Source organism: Bos taurus, chromosome 24, assembly GCF_002263795.3.
Source record: "Bos taurus isolate L1 Dominette 01449 registration number 42190680 breed Hereford chromosome 24, ARS-UCD2.0, whole genome shotgun sequence".
Classification (NCBI taxonomy): Eukaryota; Metazoa; Chordata; class Mammalia; order Artiodactyla; family Bovidae; genus Bos; species Bos taurus.
Genome location: NC_037351.1, coordinates 49509392 through 49532038, shown reverse-complemented (window position 1 = coordinate 49532038; position 22647 = coordinate 49509392). Strand labels below are relative to the sequence as shown.

At 53.2% G+C, this 22647-nt stretch overlaps 1 protein-coding gene across 5 annotated transcripts in view; it reads left to right on the top strand.

Annotated features, from left to right (window-relative positions):
* Window positions 1–22647, top strand: part of MYO5B (myosin VB) — a 334939-nt gene that overhangs the window by 292971 nt on the left and 19321 nt on the right. For 3 of the 5 annotated variants that reach the window (XM_059881086.1, XM_059881087.1, XM_024984592.2), the window contains exons 27-32: window positions 3621–3686; window positions 5349–5591; window positions 6431–6531; window positions 17105–17303; window positions 20999–21092; window positions 22405–22548. In XM_059881086.1, the coding sequence (XP_059737069.1) occupies window positions 3621–3686; window positions 5349–5591; window positions 6431–6531; window positions 17105–17303; window positions 20999–21092; window positions 22405–22548 (847 nt within the window). Of the gene's footprint in view, window positions 1–3620; window positions 3687–5348; window positions 5592–6430; window positions 6532–13094; window positions 13173–17104; window positions 17304–20998; window positions 21093–22404; window positions 22549–22647 lie in introns of all 5 variants that reach the window. The other 2 variants (XM_002697821.6, XM_059881085.1) reach the window with 1 other exon arrangement.

Genomic DNA, 22647 nt, shown 5'->3' with positions numbered 1-22647 from the left:
CAGGGCAGAGAATTTCCACTAGTGAAGCCAGTGGAGACCTGTATCATTGTCCCCCCCTTGCAAAGAGAACCAGGGTGTGATTAGAGTATAAATACAGGTGACCCTCTGCACAGTTGCAAATTCACCTGTGACTCTAGTCAGCCGTGGTTCTACATCTGAGGAGTCAACCAATCACCGATTGTGTCCTGCTGAAGAATTTATCATTGAAAAGCACGCAAAATTAAGACTCATGCAGTACAAACCCAGGATGGTTCAAGGGTCGACTATGTAGGCAAAAGTCAAATCTGAGAAAATCGATGGCCTTTTGTACCTGGAATCCAGTGTGGGCTTGAGTTTAACCCCATTGGGTCAGGGGCAGGGCCAGTTTGCAATCAGTCACCCTTCTTTCGTAGGTACCTTCGTCTCAATCTAAGTTATCATCCACATCTTGGGTCTTGAAAAGATATTTCTTGAAACCTTAGTGTCTCCAGATGTATGGCTCCATCTATGGACCTACCAGGCACCTGTGCAGTGCTCAGCATTGTGCTGGTGTCAGACTCATTGTACGTGTTGAATGTTTATTAAATGAGGGAAATTCAAGCAAAAGAGAAATTCACAGATTGACTAGACTGTAAATTTGAGGGATGTGTAATCTAGTTCAGTAGGACCAGATATAACATAGATGAAAAATGAAAATACCACTGGTGGTATTTTTAGTAAGTGCCAGGTTGAGTACAGATGGGTTGGTGCTGTAGGAATAGAGTCCACTGCCGTTAGCAGTGATGCAGAGGTAAGTGCCACTTGCTGTAAGGACCACTTCTGATGGGACTCGAGGCCATTCTGCAAGGATCACATCATTAGCTGACCTCATAGTGGGTTTGTGGAAGGCCTTGCGTCTGTTTTCAGGCCCTAATTGTCCATTGTGGGGTTTGACCTGCTCCCTGCATCCTCAGCCCCGCCCCCATCCTACCCCATCCGACCCCCTTTCTAATCAAGCATGATACAGACGCTGATCTGTGTTGCTGGTAAATTCCTAGGCTTTTTCTTGAGCAGGAATTGGGGAGGTAAATCTTGCTGATGGATTTAAATCTCTCAGGTGGATTAGATGCAGAATGGAGAGTGAAAGGATTAGGTTTATAAATGACTCATTCAATTAAGAGAGAAGCTGCCCTGACAGGCACGCACGAATCAAATAGATGAAAAACTCACAGACATCAAACCAGGCCTGACCTGGAAGTTCCTGGCCGCTTGGCTGGCCCTGCTGGCTCATTCTGCAGGCTCCCCACCCCAGGGCTGCCAGATAACTTCAGAATCTTGGCTTTCAGACTTCTGCTTGTGTTGACACCAGAGAAAGTGGGTATGGTGGTGGTGGTGATTTAATTGCTCAGTCGTGTCCAACTCTTTGCAACCCCATGGCCTGTAACCACCCAGGCTCCTCTGTCCATGAAATCTCCCAGGCAAGGACTCTTTGAAACCCCATGGACTGTAACCACCCAGGCTTCTCTGTCCATGGAATTTCCTAGGCAAGAATACTGGAGAGGGTGGCCATCCCCTTCTCCAGGGGATCTTCCTGACCCAGGGATCCAACCTGATCTCCTGCATTGCAGGCAGACTCTTTACCCTCTGAGCCACCAGGTAGGCTCAGAAAGGGTATATCTCTCCTTAAAAATAATCACTGAGCAAGAGTTAGAACCACAGGTTTGGCTCAGAGCCCTGGAATGTGCATGAGCATCTCTGCTTAAGAAGAATGGCCTTGTTTCTGCCAGAATTCAGTAAAGAAGGCAGAAGTAGGGAGGGGAGGGTATAGGATCTCTCTGCAGAAATCCTGAAACTGAACTTTCTGAGAGCATGTTCTGGGGTCTGCCCTTGGTCCCTGGAGGAATTCTGAGCCACCTGGGTCTTTATTCTGGAGCAGTATGGCCCCAGGCTCAGCTCCAGAGAGAGGCCAGGCTCTGGATGTGGAATGACAGGGAAGACAGTAGGGAGTCTATCAGCGTGGGTGCGATTGAGCCTGCCGTGGTGGGGACCCTCTAGGACAACCAGTCGGAGTGTCTGACTTCCCATCCCCCCTGCTCCCTCTCCTCCGGCCTGGCTACCAGGGAGTTTCCAGTGGGCGATCCACTTAGAAACATAACTGCCAATCCACGTTAATACAGCACTTCAGGTTTTGCATAGATGATCTCCACTTTCCAAGAACCTAAAGCTCTCAATGTGGGGCAAACCCCTGTAGCATTAGGACACCAGTGCAGGCCTCTCCCCAGGGCAGCAAGTCATAAGCTGACCCTGAGTGGTCACAGCCCCACCCCTGGGGATGCTGGGAGACGAAGCAGAGGCTGGGACCCTGGAGAGCTGCTTTCCTAGGTCACAGGCTGGAAACCATGGAGCCAGTGTCACTGTCCTTGACCTCAAAGGGGCTGCAGGAGGGGCTCAGATCCAGCCCTTTCCTCCCAGCCTGGGACACACCTCCTCTGTCGACAGCTGGACTTCAGGCTGCCAGCACTATGTATAATCTAATTAAGTTCTGTCAGGTTTAACTCCCTAAACCCTCTCATTCATGGACCATCACCCACTACTTGAGATCACCCCAAGCAGTTAACCCTTTACAGAGGTTTGTCTACCCCTTCTCAGTGGACAAGTCAAGTCCAAGAGCTGCCAGACAATTCCAAGAGTCATTGGCTCAGCTGAGTCCTAATGGGCGAGTATTCCTGTGGTTGTCATCGACAATCCCAGGGGTGCAGCTGTGATGTCAGACCGTACCCACGGTGCTCTGCGTGGGCCAGCTGGCTCACTGCCTGTCGTAGGGTCTTATAAGGACCTGGAGGAAGCATACTTCTCTACAAGGTGCTCACAGTAACTTAGCTGGGAAAACAGACGGTTCATGTGCACGCACATCCTCCAAACAAGCTTAGAGGAGCTCGTCAACCTCGTGATAAGTACAGAATTATTATGCTAACCTTCTTAGTAAGCACGCAAGTCTGATGGTGTTAGTTTTGTAGGGCTGCTGAAACAAAGTACCACAAACTAGATGGCTGAAAACAACATGAATTTATCCTCTCATGGCTCTGAGCCCAGAAGTCAAAAATTCAGTGGTCAGCAGAGCGGTGCTTTCCTAAGGGCTCTTGGGAGATGACCCCAGTCTCTGCCCGCATCTTCAGAAGGTCACGTGGCACTCCTCCCTGTGTGGGTTTCTTTTTTTCTCCTCATAAGGACCCCAGTCATATCTGACTAGGGACCATCCTAATGACCTCATCTTGACCTGCTCACATCTGCAAGGGCCTGTTTCCAAAGGGGATGACATTCACAGGCACCAGGGGTTAGGACTTCAGTGTATCTTTTTAGCAGACATGGTTCAACCCATAACAGTATGATTTGTATTCAACCTGTAGGTGCTCATGAAGATCATGTGAACGAAGTTATGTAGGGGATGTGGGCAGGCAGGGAGGGGTTATTTACGGAGAGCTCTGTGGTGACCTAAGGTAGGAAGCTGCACTTTGGAGGCAGAAAGGAGACGGACACACGGAGGGTGAGGGTGCTGGGTTCACGAGGAAGGGTCAAGCCCCTCCTGACCGTGGAGGGAGGTCCTCCTGGGGAGCAGCCGGCCTGTGACCCATGCTCACCTCTCTGCCTCGTTATCCACACAGGCGGACCAACCAAGCAATGACTCAGATTTGGACCAGGATGCAGATCTAGCCTACAACAGTCTGAAGGTAAGATTCTTGGAAGACAAGCTTCCTTGAACTGCCCCTGTGGAGGCCTGGTGATGACTTGGGTGGCAGCAAAGCCTCCTGAGCTCCCATCTGCTCTAAGTGGGGCCATCAGCACGGTTTCCTCTTCCTGCATTTGTTTCTTCATCTTCAGTATGAGGGAAAATTTGTATGGTGGCTCAGATGGCAAAGAATCTGCCTGCCATGCAGGAGCCCTGGGTTCTATTCCTGGGTCAGGAAGATCCCCTGGAGAAAGGAATGGCTACCACTCCAGTATTCTTGCCTGGAGAAAATCCCATGGATAAGAGGAGCCTGGCAGGGTTGCAAAGAGTCAGACACGACTGAGCAACTAACAGACGTCCTCCATGAAACTATATATGCTAATAGGAAATTTTCCCTCTATACACCACCCCCGGCCCAAAATTTGCCAGTTTTCCACACCAAACAATTCTCCAGTTCTCTGTGGACACCAACTAGGTGTCCTTCAGTTAAATTCAGTTCCGGTACAAACTACTGAGAGTTGACAGAGAAATGCCCACGTGGGCAGTGGAGTGGTGGGAAGGACCCTGTACCAGCCTCGGAACTCACCTTCTCTGCTCCACCCTCAGTTTCCTCATTCATTAAAGAAAGGGGTTATGCCCAGTGATCTCCCAGCTCTGTGATCCTATGGCTCTGTAACAAGTGTGCAACCAATGCCCGCTTATCCATGTTCTTGGTTTTCTCTGGGAAACTTTGAATTCCATGTATTCCAGGACACTGTCAGCAATTTATATAAAATTATCAGACTTTAAATTGCCTGACTTCATCTTAAACACAAAGTTAAATATTTTGCCTTGAAATTTTAAATACATTCCAAAATTGAGTTTCAATAGTATTCTTGACTCTGTACATAGGCAGTTTTTTTCTCTGCTAGCACTGGCAGTTGGTGGCTTTCTGTATGACCAAACCAATGTTCTTGGTCTCTTCTCCAAGCAGTCCATGTGATGCTCCTTAGAAGATGGGGGCAGAGAGGCCCCTCTAGACAAATAAATTTAGGACATTGTGGTTTAGTCGCTAAGTCGTGTCTGACTCTCATGATCCCCATGGGGTGTAGCCCACCAGGCTCCTCTGTCCACTGAATTTCCCAGATAAAAATACTGGAGTGGTTGCCATTTCCTTCTCCAGGGGATCTTCCAGATCCAGGGATCAAACCCGGGTCTCCTGCATTGCAGGCAGATTCTTTACTGACTGAGCCACCAGGGTTAGGATAACCTTTTGTAAAGTCAAAAAATATATTAACATATTAGGGTTCCAGGAAGTCCTCCTCTGTTAACATGTGGACACTTTAACCCAGTGCTTCCATGAAGAAAGATTTTGTAGCTGGACACATCTAGAAATACGAACCCTGCTGAATCACTTAGAGGCATGCGACCCTAGTAGGGGTATCATGTCGGATCCTTAGTACCAATAACTCTGGGTTGTGGTTTCAAGTCCAGGCCCAGACTTTGACCTCTTGCTGACATAGTCAGAACCTCTCTGTGGCCCAACATTAAAATGGGAAGGTTAGTGTTAGCTTCCCAGGCGGGCAAGGCTGGTGATCAAGGAAGGTAGTGGAGGAGGAAGCCCTCCTGGGAAGGGTGCCCTGACCCCAGGGAGTGACAGGGGTGTTGCTGGGCCGCCTCCCAGAGGCAGGAGCTGGAGTCGGAGAACAAGAAGCTGAAGAATGAGCTGAACGAGCTGAGGAAAGCCGTGGCCGACCAAGCCTCGGAGCACAGCCCGGCTGCCGCCGGCACCCCCGACAGCTACAGCCTCCTGCTGAACCAGCTCCGGGTGGCCAACGAGGAGCTGGAGGTGCGCAAGGAGGAAGTTCTCATCCTGCGGACCCAGATCGTGAGCGCCGACCAGCGCCGCCTGGCGGGCAAGGGCTCGGTGAGGAGGGGCCCGGGGCCAGTGCGGGGAGAGATGCTTTCCTTAGGTGTCTTCACCCGGGAGGGTCTTCAACCTACAAGACCAGAGTCTTTTGCTCTAGAGTTGGCTCTAAAAGTAGAGCAAGCTACCTGCTGTCCTCCCAGCATGACTTCATGGGAGACTTTGCTGGAAGCTTCTTGAATCCTCTGAAGTTACTCGATAGGAGCACATTCAGAAGGAACGAGGCGCAGAAGCAGAGCGCACCTGGGCCACAGCCTGAGCAGCTCCCCTTGCCTGCCTTTTCACCTTAGGCCTTGTCCCTTGTTACTTTGTTACCTAGGTGGAGAAAGTCTTTCCTCTCTCTCTTAGCCTCCCAGGGTGACACGTCAAATGCAGCATTTGTTCCTAATGTTTCCGCCTCCTGCACAGATTGAGGAGCAGGAATGGAGGGGCCAGGGGCCGCCTGGGCTGCCCCGGGCGTGGGCCTAGGGTGTGGTGGGGCAGGTGTGTGAGCAGCACGATTTGTGGGGGATGTCACACCGCGACAGACTTCGGCTGTGTCCTCTGCATTCGGGGAGCTTTCTCCTCCAGGGACATCTTGCCTCCCTCCACCCCATCATACCAGCCCCCCTGCTCTGCACTCGCTGTCTTTCACAGCCAGGCCTTATTGCTCCCTGACTCTCCCCATGTGATTCTAAAATCTCATTCCTGCCAGGGATTAACTCCTGTTATCTGAAGTCTTCCTGGGCCTTCATCTTTTCCCAAAGGCTCATTTTTTTTCCACCTCTGTGTATGAAGTCATTTCATGACAGTTATTCGTATAACCAGAGTTCTTTCTCTCTTAATCGGGCATCTCCTAGGAGCCAAACATCAATGCCCGAACCAGTTGGCCGAACAGCGAGAAGCACGTGGATCAGGAAGATGCCATCGAGGCCTATCACGGGGTCTGCCAGACTAACAGGTAAGCCCCACCTCTCAGTGACTGCGCCTGGGGGAGGCGATCAGGCAGGGGCCCTGCCCAGCCTGGCACATGAGGCCCCTCCTCAAGCACTGACCATGCGCTCGGTATTGGTTATTATAGGAGATAAGTGGGGAGGAGTGGAGTCGGTGAGTCCCATGCACTGAAGTAGCCCACTGTTAGCGTCAGGAAGACTCCAGTGAACAGCCCTGGAGCATCTAGAACCCAGATCCTCTGAAAAGCCCTGGGGAAAGGAGCTTCCCCAGGGAGGCTCGACAGGAGCAGAGGGAGGCCTGACTGGGAGTGACTTCTGTAGAAACAGGAACAGGCGTCAAGTGAGCCTGCCTGAGTGGTAGCAGGGAGCCTGCCGCAGCTGCTTGCTGCCGTGCTACCGTCTTCACCAGCCTGGCTGGTGAACAAATGCGACGGTGGGCCCTGTGCCCTGTCATTTAGGACATGGAACCCACGCCAGGCCCTGCAGAGGTTGGATGGGAGACTCTGACCACTGCCGGATTGGCTAAAGTGAGATTTCCCAGGACTTCAGTGAACTGACCACCTTTGGTTCCCCCTCAAGGATGAGCTACCCAGGATTAAGGCAAAAGAGAGTGGCCGAGAGAGGCAGAGGACCGGGGTGGAGCAGGGCCCTGGCGGTAGCACACCCGAGCACACGAGAGGGTGCACGGAGGATCTGTCTGCTCACCAGCTGCTCACCAGCGCTCAGTTTCCTCGTCTGACCTGGGGACAGTCTTAGCAGCCTGCCGCACAGGGTGACTGGGATAGGCGAGTTCGTCCGCGCGTAGCTGAGTGGTGCCTGCCTGTGAAAGCGTGCAATTAGCAGTGTCGGTGTAGAAACTGTTAATAGTTGCGCCTCCTTCTGCCTCTCTGGGCGCTTGTGTCAAGTTGGAACTGGCCCTTTCCCCTGGCCACCTTTCTCTCTCCCTGAATGTTGATCAGTCACTAAGCATTTATTCAAAATTGCAGAAAGTGGAAGTTGTCAGCAGGGGGCCCTGGGAATGCGTGGTGAACCGTTGGTAGGAAAGTCGCTGAATGACGTGAGGACTTCCCAGGGCTTTGATTCCCGGTCTCCTCATCTAGCTCCTCTTTCGGCCCATGATGAAGCTGAGCAGCTCAGGCCACACAGCAGGCCCGTAGCTGAGTCAGGGTGGAAGGCGAAAGGCTGGGCTGCTTCCAGCCAACTGCATAGGCTATACGAAGGTAAAGGTATTCTCTCAGGCCCCCAGGAGGAAACCGTTTATTTCAAGAGAGCCATAATTCTTTTCCATAAAGGAAGGAAAAAAGAAAATGAAAGTGAATTTCTGCATGCCAAAACTGCAGGCAAGATTTACTCATTTTAAATTATCTTGGATGAAGATAAGAAATGAGATGAATAAGAAAAAGGAGCACAGATGACATTTAAAAAAATGTTTTTAAAAGAAAGAAGAAAACAGGGAGCTTGGTCCTGATGGCGGAGTGGGAGTATCTTTCTGATCTCCCTTTTTATTCATCCAGATGGTTTGTCAGAGTCCCAAGTCAAGGTTTTCCCAGGGCATGCTTAATACCCTGGATTCGTCTTCCTTTACAGCAATGATAATGATGGTGATAAAATAAAAATAGCTTTCCTTATATCTTAAAATAATTCCGTACCCAGCAAGCCCAGGATACAATAGGGAACTAAGAGCCTGTGACACCGAGTTAAGTACAGAAGGGAGCCGCTGCCTCCAGGAGGGGAAGCCAGGGGAACCGGTTCTCCAAGTGCCTGGAAGGGACGTCAGTGGGTTTGTCAGTCTTCTTGAGTCCCAGCGGTCAGGGAGGACAGCCGTGGGCGGGCAGGCAGGGCCGGAGGATTGGGATCTGATTGCTGGGGCCCAGCCAGCAAGCACATCCTTTCCAGCAAAGGTGCTTTGAAGGCACAGTTGCTCTCGGTCTCCTACCATTTTCCTGTGGTTGAGTGTGTTCTGGCTTAAATGTAAATTGTATTATGCAGGGACAGTTTTGGAGTTCCGTGGTTGGAAAGTCTGTCCTCTCCCTAGAAAAACTTACACTCGTAACGCTGAATTTTTCTTAGGTTTCCAGAGAGAGTGTAGACACACACACACACACACCCCCAACCCGATCACAGCCCCTCCAAGAGCACTGGTTCCCAAGTTCAGAACCTTTTCACTTGCTAACTTTCATAGTCTATAGAGTTACTTTTCTGATCTTTGCCAACTGTGTCTTTTGTCCTCAAATGTAGGTCGAAAAGCCAGTGTTGAGGACCTGCTCTGAGAAGAGCCGTGGGAACAGGCATAGCACGTCTGTCTCCAGACGCTCTCTCATTTTCACATCTGGGGAATTCAGAGAAAACCAGCATCGTTATCAGCATTTTATAAATGGCAGAACAAGAGTAAAGACAGGGCTGGTCCGTGCCCCAGAGATGGGCTGCCACAGACAGGCTGGTGTTTGGAGAGACTGTCTTTTAAGAGCTGTCTGGAGCCAGGTCCATCAGAGGGCTGGGAGACAGAGCTTCCTGCTGCTCTGAGGCTGGCTTGGCCTCTGGGCATGCTGGCGGGGAGGGGTGGTCACAGAGCTGCAGGGGGCAGGGGTGTGGGCAGGGCTCAGACCTGGCTCCAGGAACCAGTTCCCTTAGTTTCTGGCAAGTTCCACCCACACCTTGCCAAGGTGGTGGACTCAGGGTGCATTCTTGGACCCTTCCTCAGGTCCCAAGAAACCTCCTCGCAGGCCCCCTCCACCCAGCAGGTGCCGGGAAATGTCCGGAGCCCTGGGCATGAGAGCAGCTTCGCCATTGCCACCTGGGCTTGGGCAGCTGGGGGGTGGTGGGCGGGGGGGGTGTCACCCCCTAAGGGGCCTGTGCAGGAGAGTGGAGACCTTGTCCCACCAGGGAGGGGTTTGTGCAGCCGCCTTGGGGTGGGGTTGGGGCTTGGAGTTAGGGTTCCTTTAGACTGGAGCCCCAGCAGCTGCAAGCTCTCCTGCTGGGTAGAGTGAAGGAGGGGAACTTGATTATGCTCAGCTTGTCTCACAGACCCAGCTCGGCTGCTCCTGGCTGGAAGCTTTCAGCGTTTTCCTTAACGTTCCCCAAATGCTCTTGGCCCTGAGCCATCAGCACAGTTTGCTATGATTCCACGGCATAACCATACCTGTCCACAAGCAGTTCCCTGCTGCATGGCCAGGCCTGTCTGTGGTCTCAACATCCCTCTTGCTTCTGGTGTTGGGGAGCTATCTTCCATTTCTCAGAGGTCCCAGAATCTCCTGGGCAGTAGGATAGAAAGTCTGGGTGGGAACTAAAGACGGAGCACAAAGCAGTCTTTGTAGAATTGGGACATCGACTGTCTCGGAGCTGGCAGGAACCACGCCTGTTCTGTTCACAGGACAGCAGGCTCTTACACTGGACCAAGGGCTTGCGGTCAGGTCCTGGTTTCCACAGTCTCCACAGAGGCAAAGTCATATTATCCCAGGCCTTTCCTGGTGCACGACTTTACGGTTTTAGGTTGTGTAATTATAGATCTAGAAGAAACTTCCCAGATAAGTCAGCTGAGCACTTTCACTTTACACCTGAAGAAACAGGCTCGGGCGTGTGGGTGGCTAGCCCAGGTAGGAGCTTGTTAGCCGAGGGGAGTGGCTGCCATGTCTTGCCACCTCCTGTGTTCGGGGACTCTGCCTGCCTCTTACTCGTGTGTGTGTGTGGTCTCTTTGGGAACAAGGCTCAGCACAGTGAGACATATGAATATCAGTTCAGTTCAGTCGCTCAATCGTGTCCGACTCTTTGCGACCCCGTGGACTGCAGCACGCCAGGCCTCCCTGTCCATCACCAACTCCCAGAGCTTACTCAAACTCATGTCCATTGTGTCGGTGATGCCATTCAACCATCTCATCCTCTGTCGTCCCCTTCTCCTCCCGCCTTCAATCTTGCCCAGCATCAGGAATGATATTAAGTGACATGAAGGACTTAAAACATTTAAGAAGTCAATTCCTGGAGAGTTTGGGGTTTTCCTTCTTAAGCCACCAGGTGGCGCTCTCTCCCCAGCTCATCACCCACCCCCGCCTAGTGGTGTGGAAGGAGGAGAGGCAGACCCCTTCATGGGAAGCAAAAGATAGGCCTGGAGCTGGCTGCTGCTGCTGCTGCTAAGTTGCTTCAGTCATGTCCGACTCTGTGCGACCCCAGAGACGGCAGCCCACCAGGCTCCCCCGTCCCTGGGATTCTCCAGGCAAGAACACTGGAATGGGCTGCCATTTCCTTCTCCAATGCATGAAAGTGAAAAGTGAAAGTGAAGTCACTCAGTCGTGTCCGACTCCTAGCGACCCCATGGACTGCAGTCCACCAGGCTCCTCTGTCCATGGGATTTACCAGGCAAGGATACTGGAGTGGGGTGCCATTGCCTTCTCTGGAGCTGGTTGAGTGGTTCTTAATTTACTTGTGTGCCTGACTTCCGGAGCTCAGTGGATGACTGGGCCGCATGGTTCTCTACTCCAGTCTTTCTGCCCTGTGCCTGGTGTGTTATAAGAACGAGGGATGAGACCTTCCTCACCGCAGGGCTCAGCAGCACATGTGGCCCCCTCCCCGAGAGGGGGTCTCCTGGGAGCTGCAGGGGTGAAGGGACCCTCCAAGGCCTGGCAGCCCCTCCTCGGGGTCTGTAGGACCCAGCCAGGAAAGGACCTGAGAGCAAGGCCAGGAGCCCTTGGGTTCTAGCCTGGGTGTCAGTGTCAGGCAGGTAGCCTCCCCCTTGGTGTGTCCACCCGTGTGGAGATGAGATAGTCGCGGATCCCCAGGGGCCCCTTCAGAAATAAACGCTGTGCCCACCTCTGGGCCTGACCCCATGCTGGCCGTCGCTGTGCCTGGAGTTCCTGCCGGTGACCTGCCTTCTGGGTTAAAGCCACTAACACAGCAGCCACCAAAAGGCCCGTGTTCAGTACTAAGGGTTAACACCCGAGAAGGGGAAGGCCTACGCTGTTGACTGCCCCCCTCACACAGCCCAGGCCACGTGTGGGTGTGCAGGGAGAGTGGGACACACAGGTCAGCTGGGGAGGGGGCGGGGAGCTGGCACGATCTGGGGAAGCCAGGCTTGAGGGAGGTGCTGGGCCCTGACTCAGGGAGGTCCCAGGGCACACACCCAGCTGGCGGGAGGCAAGCGTGGGCAGGAAGCAGAGGCCACGGAGCCTGCCTATCACTAGCGCTCCCTCGGCTAGTTCCAGACACTGCAGAGTCGGGTCTGTGCTGGGTGTGACCAGCTATGCCTGGGAGGCGGCCCACTCGAGCCCTGCCGGGGCTAGGCCCTTCCTCATGAGGAGGAGCTGGGGGGTGTGGGGGAGATGTGACAGGTAGCTGCACCCCCCAGACCTCACACACATGCTGACCAACAGGGCATCTGGTGGCCAACCACGGACAGAAATGCTCTGGAAACGACTGTCATCTCCTGAGAGTTAGATTGCTGGCCTTGACCGCAAGCAGAGTGGACACAGCTCCCACTTCCTGCTTCCTGCCAGGGTTCTGGGGTCCAGCCCGCAGGAGCAGGGGCCTCTGGGAGCAGGGACGGAGGGGCCGAAGTTGGATGGGGACAGCAGGGCTCTGCCTGCTGCCCGCCACCCGGTGCTGCCAGCCTTCGAGGGTCTCGTGTGTGCCCTGGGCTGGGCAGGGCTGGGGAGTCCATGCTGGGGGAGTCTGTGACACGTGCCTCCCTTCTCGGAGCTGCCTGGCTGTCATTGGGAAAACACAGGGCACACGGAGAGGACAAAGAGCTAGAAAGTCGGAGGCATTGCCCTCCTGCTTTTCCAGTTGAGTAAACTGAAGTGATGCAGTCCGGTCCCAAGGTCAAGGGGAGAAAGTTCACTACTCACGATGCCGGTCGCAAAGTTGCTGTTAGCTGTTTCTTGATGCCAGACTGCAGGGAGGGCAGGAGATGAGATGAGTTAATACTTTTGTGCCCTTGAGAAGTGACAGGAAGGGGCCACACTCTGACACACAGGCAGGACAGGTCGTCTCCTCCCCTGTCCTCGCAGAGCTGGGGTCCCCGAGGCTGTGGCCCTGTGGCTCTGTGGATCTGACAGCCGGGAGGCCACCACCCCCGCCCCGCACAGTCAGCCCGTGCTTGTCGCCTGCACCGTCCACCCCGCGTGGGTCCTCTCCTCCCTGCCCCGTTGCCTGGCCTCCCCGACTCGCGCTTGCTTTTCCCGGTCATTCTGGTAGAGGGAGGGACGATGAGGGAGCCCCGGTGAACACCTCCACCCAGCCCGTGCTGCTGTGGTTCACAGAGTCATCGGAACACGTTGACCCTCTTGCTCTGCCTTCAGCAGTGGGCCTTCTGGCTTGGGGCAATCAGAGGCCCCTCGGGAGGGTGCGGGAGCCACTCTCAGGACAGTGACCGGAAGCTGGGAGACTGGAGGGAGATGATGTTTGCAGGAGCCCAGATGCTGGTGATGTGAGGGGTAGGAGGGGGACTGGGCGTTCTGGAACCTTCCCTCCTGCCTTTCCAAGCCTGGCTGCCCTTGTTTCCCTTTCCCCGGCCCTCTGCTGCCCCCCTCTCTCTCTTCCCCATCTACACTGGACGCCCTGTTTTTCTGTCCTTTATTTCTAGCAAGACTGAGGATTGGGGCTACTTGAATGAAGATGGAGAGCTCGGCTTGGCCTACCAAGGCCTAAAGCAAGTTGCCAGGTCAAACGTGTGTCTTTCTTCCCGTGTCTGTTGTTCTGCCTGCTCGTGTCTATGCTTGATTATTTTTCAGCTGGAGGGGATGCAAGGGTACAGTTCACAGGGGTAGGGCAGGGAGGAGTGTCAGAGGGAAGCCCCTTGCATCGCCATCTGTCACTTTATGTGGAGGCTGCTTGTTTGCATCAAGACAATGGCTCTTGATGGCTCACTGAAACCTTGAAAACCACCCGGCCCAGCTCCCTCATTCTGTGGGTGAAGGAACAGACTAATCTGCTTAGCAGGCTCTCAGCTCTCTCCTCCTCCTCCAAGTCGCCTCAGTCGTGTCCAACTCTGCGACCCCATAGACGGTGGCAGCCCACCAGGCTCCCCCGTCCCTGGGATTCTGCAGGAACGAACACTGGAGTGGGCTGCCATTTCCTTCTCCAATGCATGAAAGTGAAAAGTGAAAGTAAAGTCGCTCAGTCGTGTCTGACTCCTAGCGACCCCATGGACTGTAGCCCACCAGGCTCCTCAGCTCTCTAGGATGGTGGAAATTTAATTCTGGGATTCCTGAGTCTGTGCTACTTCTGTGCTCCATTTTGACCATCCTGCGTGCATATCAGCCCAGAGCCCTGGCTACATCTGTGCTGCTGGCCAAGCTCCAGGCAGCCTGCCCTCCAGCACACGTGATAGTCCCCATCGTGGTAACTGCTTGGAGCTCACCCGGGCTGAGCGGCCCGGCCCCAGTGTGCTGCGGTGTCAGCGTGTCTGGCCTCATGCCTTTGGGGTGAGGACACTGGGGCTTGTAGGGAGTGAGGAACTTGCTGCCTGCACGGAAGGTCCGGAATGTGGACCTGGTTCCATTTGCTACCAGAGTCTGAATCTGGCTGTTCAGCCATCAGCCCTGGGGGAGCAGCCTAGCACAGGAGATTAGACAAACCTGCTGCTGCTGCTAAGTCACTTCAGTCGTGTCCGACTCTGTGCGACCCCATGGACTGCAGCCTACCAGGCTTCTCCGTCCATGGGATTCTCCAGGCAAGAATACTGGAGTGGGTTGCCATTTCCTTCTCCAATGCATGAAAGTGGAAAGTGAAAGTGAAGTCACTCAGTCGTGTCTGACTCCTAGCGACCCCATGGACTGCAGCCTACCAGGCTCCTCCATCCATGGGATTTTCTGGGCAACAGTACTGGAGTGGGGTGCCATTGCCTTCTCCCAGACAAACCTAGACAGCATAATTAAATAAGCAAAGACATCACTTTGCCAACAAAGGTCTGTGTTAGTCAAAGCTATGGTTTTTCCAGTAGTCATGTATAGATGTGAGAGTTGGACTATAAAGAAAGCTGAGCGCTGAAGAATTGATGCTTTTGAACTGTGGTGTTGGAAAAGACTCTTGAGAGTCCCTTGGGCAGCAGGGAGATCAAACCAGTCAATCCTTTAAGAAATCAGTCCTGAATATTCATTGGAAGGCCTGATGCTGAAGCTCCAATATTTTGGCCACCTGACGTGAAGAGCCGACTCATGGGAAAAGGCCCTGATGCTGGGAAAGATTAAAGGCAGGAGGAGAAGAGGGTAGCAGAGGATGAGATGGTTGGATGGCATCACCGCCTCAATGGACATGAATTTGGGCAAACTCCAGGAAATAGGGACAGGGAGGACAGGAGGTGCTGTAGAGCACGGGTTCACAAAGAGGCAGACGTGACTTAGCAGCAGAGCAGCAACAGGAGGAGCACAGCCTGACCATCATGTCCCGAGTCTGCTGCCAGCGCGTGGCCGGCCGCTCAGGGCTTTAGCACAGCGTCACACATCTGAGACTGCCAACAGTAGAGGGGGCGGAGGTCCTCAGGCTTGTTCCCCAGAAGAGAAAACAGGCTCAGCAAGGTGGGGTGAGGGCCATGCCAGCATCCTTGGCCTGATGCTGAGCCAGGGCTGAGCCAGGAACCTAGGGCCTCGAGCACCATCTTCCGAGTTCTGCCTGCCAAGGACATCACAGAGGTCCTGGAGCAGCACGAAGAGTCTTTCTTATTGACAAAAGAAAGTTCAGGTCGGCTGGCTCTCGCGGCCACATGTCTCCTGGCTATGGGTTCAAACTTGGCCCCACCTGTGAGCCACGTGACGTCTGGCTCCATTTTCTCACTGGTAGAATGTGGATCAAAATCAGACCTTCCTTCTCAGGTTGTTGTCAGGAATAAATGCAGGTGAAGCACTCTACACACACCTGGCGTGGAGGAAGCACGGAATAAATACTAGCTGTTACTTGTATTATAACGGCTATTTTGGAGTAAGATCAAATTCCTGCCCCATCTAGACGTTTGCTTTATTTTGGGTTGGGAGCGGAAATTGGATGTGCTTTGATATGTAATGAATTTATTAATCGAGTGAAAAAGGCACAGCCCGATGACACATCAGGACACCTGCCCGACCTGCCCTGGGACGTGGCCTCAGACCTGTCTTGGCTTTAGTGGTCTCACCTGCCAGATGAGGTGGCCAGCCTGGGGCTGGGGCAGAGGTTCTCAGACCTTGCACAGAACCCTGGCCGTAAGCTCACTCACAGCACAAAGTGGGAACTGATCGTTTGGGTAGAGTTCCTAGAACCTGAGCGTTCCAGTCTATTTCTCTCATTAAATTTATAGCTTGCTGGTGATTACTTTCAGTTTATCGTAAACCAAGATCGAATGTTATCTAAATATCGTGCGTCCCCTAAAAGTGCTGGCTTAGTTGCCAAGTTATTTTCCACAAAACCCTCATTATTGATTTCCTTTGGTGATGAGTGAGTGACTCGGTCGTCCCCCCGTCATCCATTCATGTCACTTTGCTGAGCTGGCCCCCAGAGCCTAGCATCACCCCCGATGCTGCTATGGAGCTGACCGGACGTGCGGCTCCATCCACCTGGGACTTTACAGTGGAGACGTTCCCCTTTCTCTTGCTCCCTCCCGCCTTGGGGCCGTTAGCACCTCCCAGACTGACAGCAGAAATACAGAACCACATGGTACTTCCAGTCAGCATCTTTATCTGCATCCCAGGAAGAGGACGACCCCAGTCAGGAGGTGTTTGATGAAAGTTTCTTTAAATCATTGAGCCCCGGAAGATAGCACCATAGTCACAAAATCAGTAATTAACCTCTTAATGAGGACGCTGCTTCAGAGCCTTCCTTAATTCCTGGCCTTGCAGATGAAATGGGGGTCTCCCAGAATTGCTCCGACTGTTTCCCAAAACTTCTCCCCAACCTTCCCCAGATCTTCTCTAGGTGTTTCTGCCACTTGTCATGACAGCGGTGGATCTTAAACCTCCCCCTGATCATTTGCAATTAGTCTTAGCTTCTGTTTGGACTGTGAAAGAATGTGTATAAAAGGCCAGAGATGAAGTGGCGGGGTGGGGGGGTGGGGTAGGGGAGGAGTTGGTCATAGTGGTTAGGTAAATAAAAAGAATAAAAAAAGAGATCTAATACTTTGCCTTTCTCAAACTTGCAGAGAACCTTCTAAAGGGGAGATATGCAAGTAATACAGTTAGTTCTGTCTACCAGAGTTTTGTCTTAGCAAGGAGATTCTTGTGAACTTCGGGGCAGATATTGACGCTTTTACTGGAAAGATGCTCTAAGAAATGTATTTCTGCTGATCTCTTGACATGGAGACAGTCCCTCAACCCCAGACCACCAGACTGTGCTCAAGAGCGAAGGATGAGGGGATGAGAGTGGTGGCGAGATAGGCCTGAGGTCAGGGGTGCTGTGTTGGACCTTGATCCCCGTCCTGCAAGAGGAAGGCTGGCCTGCTTGCCTGCCCAGCCCCGAGGGCCCGCTTCCCGCCCCCCGCCCCGTGTCCATCCCCCATGGGTCTCATGCAATTGCTGCTGCTGCTGTGTCCCTGCTCGGCTGCTCCCCGTCGCGTGTCGCTCTGTGGCCCCTGTCTGGGGGCGCAGACTCCAGCCCTGTTGTCGTCTGTCCTCCTTCCTCTGGGTGCAGGTTGCTGGAGGCACAGCTGCAGGCCCAGAGCCGCGAGCACGAGGAGGAGGTGGACAATCTCAAGGCCCAGCTGGAGGCCCTGAAGGAGGAGATGGACAGACAGCAGCAGACCTTCTGCCAGACCCTGCTGCTCTCCCCAGAGGCCCAGGTGGAGTTCGGCATCCAGCAGGAGATGTCTCGGCTCACCAACGAGAACCTGGTGAGTCCCCGCGCCACGCAGGGCCCGGCCCTGGGAGGTCACGCTCTCAAAGCAAAGGGGACCAGTGGTGGCCTTTCACCAGACAGACAACGTTCATGTCTTTGGCCCTATGGCAGGAACAGAGAGTCTAGAACTCTCCCGCCAGCAAGAATGCAGAGCTGTTTTGTTTGTCTGTTAACATGTAACTAGCCTCCTGAAAATTTAGCAGCCCTTCTGGAAGAGCTTCCAGGTCATGCAGGTCAGGAATTCTGGCAGGGCCCAGTGAGGGCGGCTCATCTCTGCTCCACTGTGGTTGGAGGGGGCCAGAGGATGCAAGGCACCCCCAGTCCCAGGTCTGAGGCCTCAGTTTCCCTCCCGGGGTCTGCTCTCTGCTGTTTCCATGGCAACTGACTTCCAAGAGGATGAGGTGGAGGCCTCTTAAGATCTAGTTCCAGAACTGGCCCAGGGTCACTTCTTCCACCTTCTGTGGACCAGGGCAGCTCTGGGCAGATTGAGTGGTGGGCGGACTCCCCACTCTTGCTCGGAGGGGCAGTGGGGAGAGTGGTCGGTGGCCCTCCTGGCAGACAGTCATCGAATGAGCCTGGGCAAAGGCCAGAGAAATGAGTCTCTGTTCTCAGAGATCTCAGGCGGGTGGGGGAAGCAAGATGGAAAAAAAGAAGAGGAGGAGAAATAAGATGTTGTTTCCAGAAACCCAGTTCTACATGGGAATAACAAATACTACAGAAAAAGGGTTGTGGGGGAGGCTTGAAATGAGGCAGGAGGCATGAAAGGGATGTCGCCCCTGCCGATGGGCAGAGAGGAGGAGGAAGAGGGAGGAGCCCGGATGTCTTCCGAGGCTCCACAGTCGCGTCGCTGTTGTGTCACAGAGTCCGTAGTGGTCACGGAGCTCCTGCGGGGACGGGGTGACATTAATGCGGTGCCAGGTGCTGGGGCCGTGGCTGCTGGGAGTCTGGCAGCCCCTGAGGGGCCCCAGCCAAGGGCCTGTTTGGCTTCTGGGCCCCAGGTAGCCTTGCTGGCCTTTGGGCTTGTCCAGCAGACGCCTCTCCAAGGCAGTCACGTGCCTTCACCCGTCTGTTCCTTCCCCAGGGCACCGCCCAACCACCTGGGGCCCTGGAGGCTGAGGGTCTCCTGGGTGTTGCCGTGACAACCAGAGGAGGCGAGGCCTAGAGGACTGAGGCTCAGGCAGGGCGCCAGGCAGCCTGAGCAGGGAGGAGACTGCCATCTAAACTGAGAGAACGCTCTGACCCATCCCCTGCTTTGTGGGTCCAGACTGGGAAGCAGCGGGGGTGGGAGGTGAGGGAGCTCCTACTGGAGCGGGAGCCTGGCCTCCTCATTGGCGGCCTGATTCGCCGGGTGCCAGGACCACCACCCCACCCCCCTCCGCCCCTCCCTCCAGGGTGGGATTAGATGTGTTCTAATCACACTGCTGAAATGCAGTACTTGGATGCAATCTCAAAAACAACAGAATGATCTCTGTTCGTTTCCAAGGCAAACCATTCAATATTACAGTAATCCAAGTCTATGCCCAAACCAGTAACGCTGAAGAAGCTGAAGTTGAACTGTTCTATGAAGACCTACAAGACCTTTTAGAACTAACACCCAAAAAAGATGTCCTTTTCATTATAGGGGACTGGAATGCAAAAGTAGGAAGTCAAGAAACACCTGGAGTAACAGGCAAATTTGGCCTTGGATTATGGAATGAAGCAGGGCAAAGACTAATAGAGTTTTGCCAAGAAAATGCACTGGTCATAACAAACACCCTCTTCCAACAACACAAGAGAAGACTCTACACATGGACATCACCAGATGGTCAACACCGAAATCAGACTGATTATATTCTTTGCAGCCAAAGATGGAGAAGCTCTATACAGTCAACAAGCCTTGACCCGAAAGCCTTCCTCAGCGATCAATGCAAAGAAATAGAGGAAAACAACAGAATGGGAAAGACTAGACATCTCTTCAAGAATGTTAGAGATACCAAGGGAACATTTCATACAAAGATGGGCTCGATAAAGGACAGAAATGGTATGGACCTAACAAAAGCAGAAGATATTAAGAAGAAGTGGCAAGAATACACAGAAGAACTGTACAAAAAAGATCTTCACGACCCAAATAATCACGATGGTGTGATCACTCACCTAGAGCCAGACATCCTGGAATGTGAAGTCAAGTGGGCCTTAGGAAGCATCACTACGAACAAAGCTAGCAGAGGTGATGGAATCCAGTTGAGCTATTTCAAATCCTTAAAGATTATGCTGTGAAAGTGCTGCACTCAATATGCCAGCAAGTTTGGAAAACTCAGCAGTGGCCACAGGACTGGAAAAGGTCAGTTTTCATTCCAATCCCAAAGAAAGGCAATGCCAAGGAATGCTCAAACTACCGCACAGTTGCACTCATCTCACACGCTAGTAAAGTAATGCTCAAAATTCTCCAAGCCAGGCTTCAGCAATACGTGAACTATGAAATTCCAGCTGTTCAAGCTGGTTTTAGAAAAGGCAGAGGAACCAGAGATCAAATTGCCAACATCCACTGGATCATCGAAAAAGCAAGAGAGTTCCAGAAAAACATCTATTTCTGCTTTCTTGACTATGCCAAAGCCTTTGACTGTGTGGATCACAATAAACTGTGGAAAATTCTTAAAGAGATGGGAATACCAGACCACCTGACCTGCCTCTTGAGAAATTTGTATGCAGGTCAGGAAGCAACAGTTAGAACTGGACATGGAATAACAGACTGGTTCCAAATAGGAAAAGGAGTACGTCAAGGCTGTATATTGTCACCCTGTTTATTTAACTTATATGCAGAGTACATCATGGGAAATGCTGGGCTGGAAGAGGCACAAGCTGGAATCAAGATTGCTGGGAGAAATATCAATAACCTCAGATATGCAGATGACACCACCCTATGGCAGAAAGTGAAGAAGAACTAAAAAGCCTCTTGATGAAGGTGAAAGAGGAGAGTGAAAAAGTTGGCTAAAATCTCAGCATTCAGAAAATGAAGATCATGGCATCTGGTCCCATCACTTCATGGGAAATAGATGGGGAAACAGTGGAAACAGTGTCAGACTTTGTTTTTGGGGGCTCCAAAATCACTGCAGATGGTGACTGCAGCCATGAAATTAAAAGACACTTACTCCTTGGAAGAAAAGTTATGACCAACCTAGATAGCATATAGAAAAGCAGAGATATTACTTTGCCAACAAAGGTTTGTCTAGTCAAGGCTGTGGTTTATCCAGTGGTCATGTATGGATGTTAGAGTTGGACTGTGAAGAAAGCTGAGCGCCAAAGAATTGATGCTTTTGCACTGTGGTGTTGGAGAAGACTCTTGAGAGTCCCTTGGACTGCAAGGAGATCCAACCAGTCCATTCTGAAGGAGATCAGCCCTGGGATTTCTTTGGAAGGAATGATGCTAAAGCTGAAACTCCAGTACTTTGGCCACCTCATGCGAAGAGTTGACTCATTGGAAAAGACTCTGATGCTGGGAGGAATTGGGGGCAGGAGGAGAAGGGGATGACAGAGGATGAGATGGCTGGATGGCATCACTGACTCGATGGACGTGAGTCTTAGTGAACTCTGGGAGTTGGTGATGGACAGGGAGGCCTGGCGTGCTGCGATTCACAGGGTCACAAAGAGTCGGACACGACTGAGCGACTGAACTGAACTGAACTGAATCACACTGCTTCCTTCTGCTTTTAGGACCTTAAAGAGTTAGTTGAGAAGCTGGAGAAGAACGAGAGGAAGCTCAAAAAGCAACTGAAGATTTACATGAAGAAGGTCCAGGACCTGGAAGGTAGGGTGTGAGTGCGGTGTGAGTAGGTGTGTGTGTGTTCTGAGGCACAGGTGTGCTCAGCCCCCCTCAGGGAGGGGCCTGCCTGCCCACCCGCCCCCCCGCCCCACCACCACACGTCACTTGCTCCACCTGCTGCTGCCCCTGCCCAGCACAGACACGTGACGGACTCACGCAGACCCTAGGAGCTCGCCCAGTCTCATTTTGCTGGTATCTTCACCCACAAACACAAACTGAGCAGGTGTTCGTGTGCTGACTCCAAGCTGTGTGGAAAGGGGACATTGCCTCATGGACCTGTCTTGGAAGGGCTAAAAGCTGGAATGCAAAACTTTCTGGTTCGAAAGATCGCTCTGTAACATGAAGCCAGAAACCACGGGGGCCCCCCTCCGTGCTCTAGTAGTCAGGGAGAGAGGCCAGTTCCCTGGGTAAACGTCCCACCTGGCATCTGGCCCAGAGAGGTAAGGCAGAGACTTCAGTGGATCTTCCAGAAACCCCCAGAATATCCTTTCTCTGACTCCCTGCTGTAGGTCTGATCATATCACTCTCCATCCCTCTTTGCACATCCCGCCTTCCTGGGAACCCTCCTCGGTCCCCTCACCATCTGGGATGCAACCCCCCTCTCCCACTCCTTCCTCCTGAGCTCAGGAGTCACGTGCTCAGGCTCCAGTCCCCTCTTTCACTCCTAACACCACGTGCCTGCCAGGCACGTTCCCATCACAGGGGTCAGTTTGTTAATCACCCGCTGACGTCCACCTGCTGCTCTTAGATGAGGCTCTAGGAAGGCAGGACCGTGTCCTGTTTAGCCTTGAGCTGTCGCCCCTCATACCCCACGTGCCCCTCCCCGTCTTTGGATTTTTCTTTTCTGTTCCTAGACTTCTCAATCTCCCGGTCACTCAGATTTTTTCTTCTCTCCCTTCCTCCTCCTTCCCTTCACCCTCCCTCTTCCCTTCTCTTCCCTCCTCCCCTCCCCCCTTCTCATCTCTGGGGGAAGGGGGAGAAGCAGCCCCCAGCAGAATGGTTGTACATCCTGCGCCTGCATCCTTCCTAAGTTCTCTCTGGTCCACAGCCCGCCCTCTGCCATTCTGGGTGTTTCCCGGCCCCTCTCCTGAGTGGATCCGGCGCCCAGTGCTCAGGTCTCCTTGTCACACGTGTGACCCAGACTGCAGGGTAGACCATGTATGGAGTGTGGGAGCCCAGCGAACCCAGAACCCTGGGGCCCAGACCCTGGCCCAAATCCTGCCCACCCAGGATGCCTGGCTCCCAGGCCTGAGCTGGAGATCTCTCAGTTCATGCTCCGTCCCTCTGCCCTGCTCAGCTGCCCAAGCCTTGGCCCAGAGCGAGAGGAAGCGGCACGAGCTCAACAGGCAGGTCACCGTGCAGCGGAAGGAGAAGGACTTCCAAGGCATGCTGGAGTACCACAAGGAGGACGAGGCCCTGCTCATTCGGAATCTGGTGACAGGTCAGCCCCGCCTCCCTTCCGCCTCCTGCACAACCCACACCCCACCGACACCCCCACCCACTTTCACCCGCCCCCTCGAGCTGCTGCGTTTCTGACGAG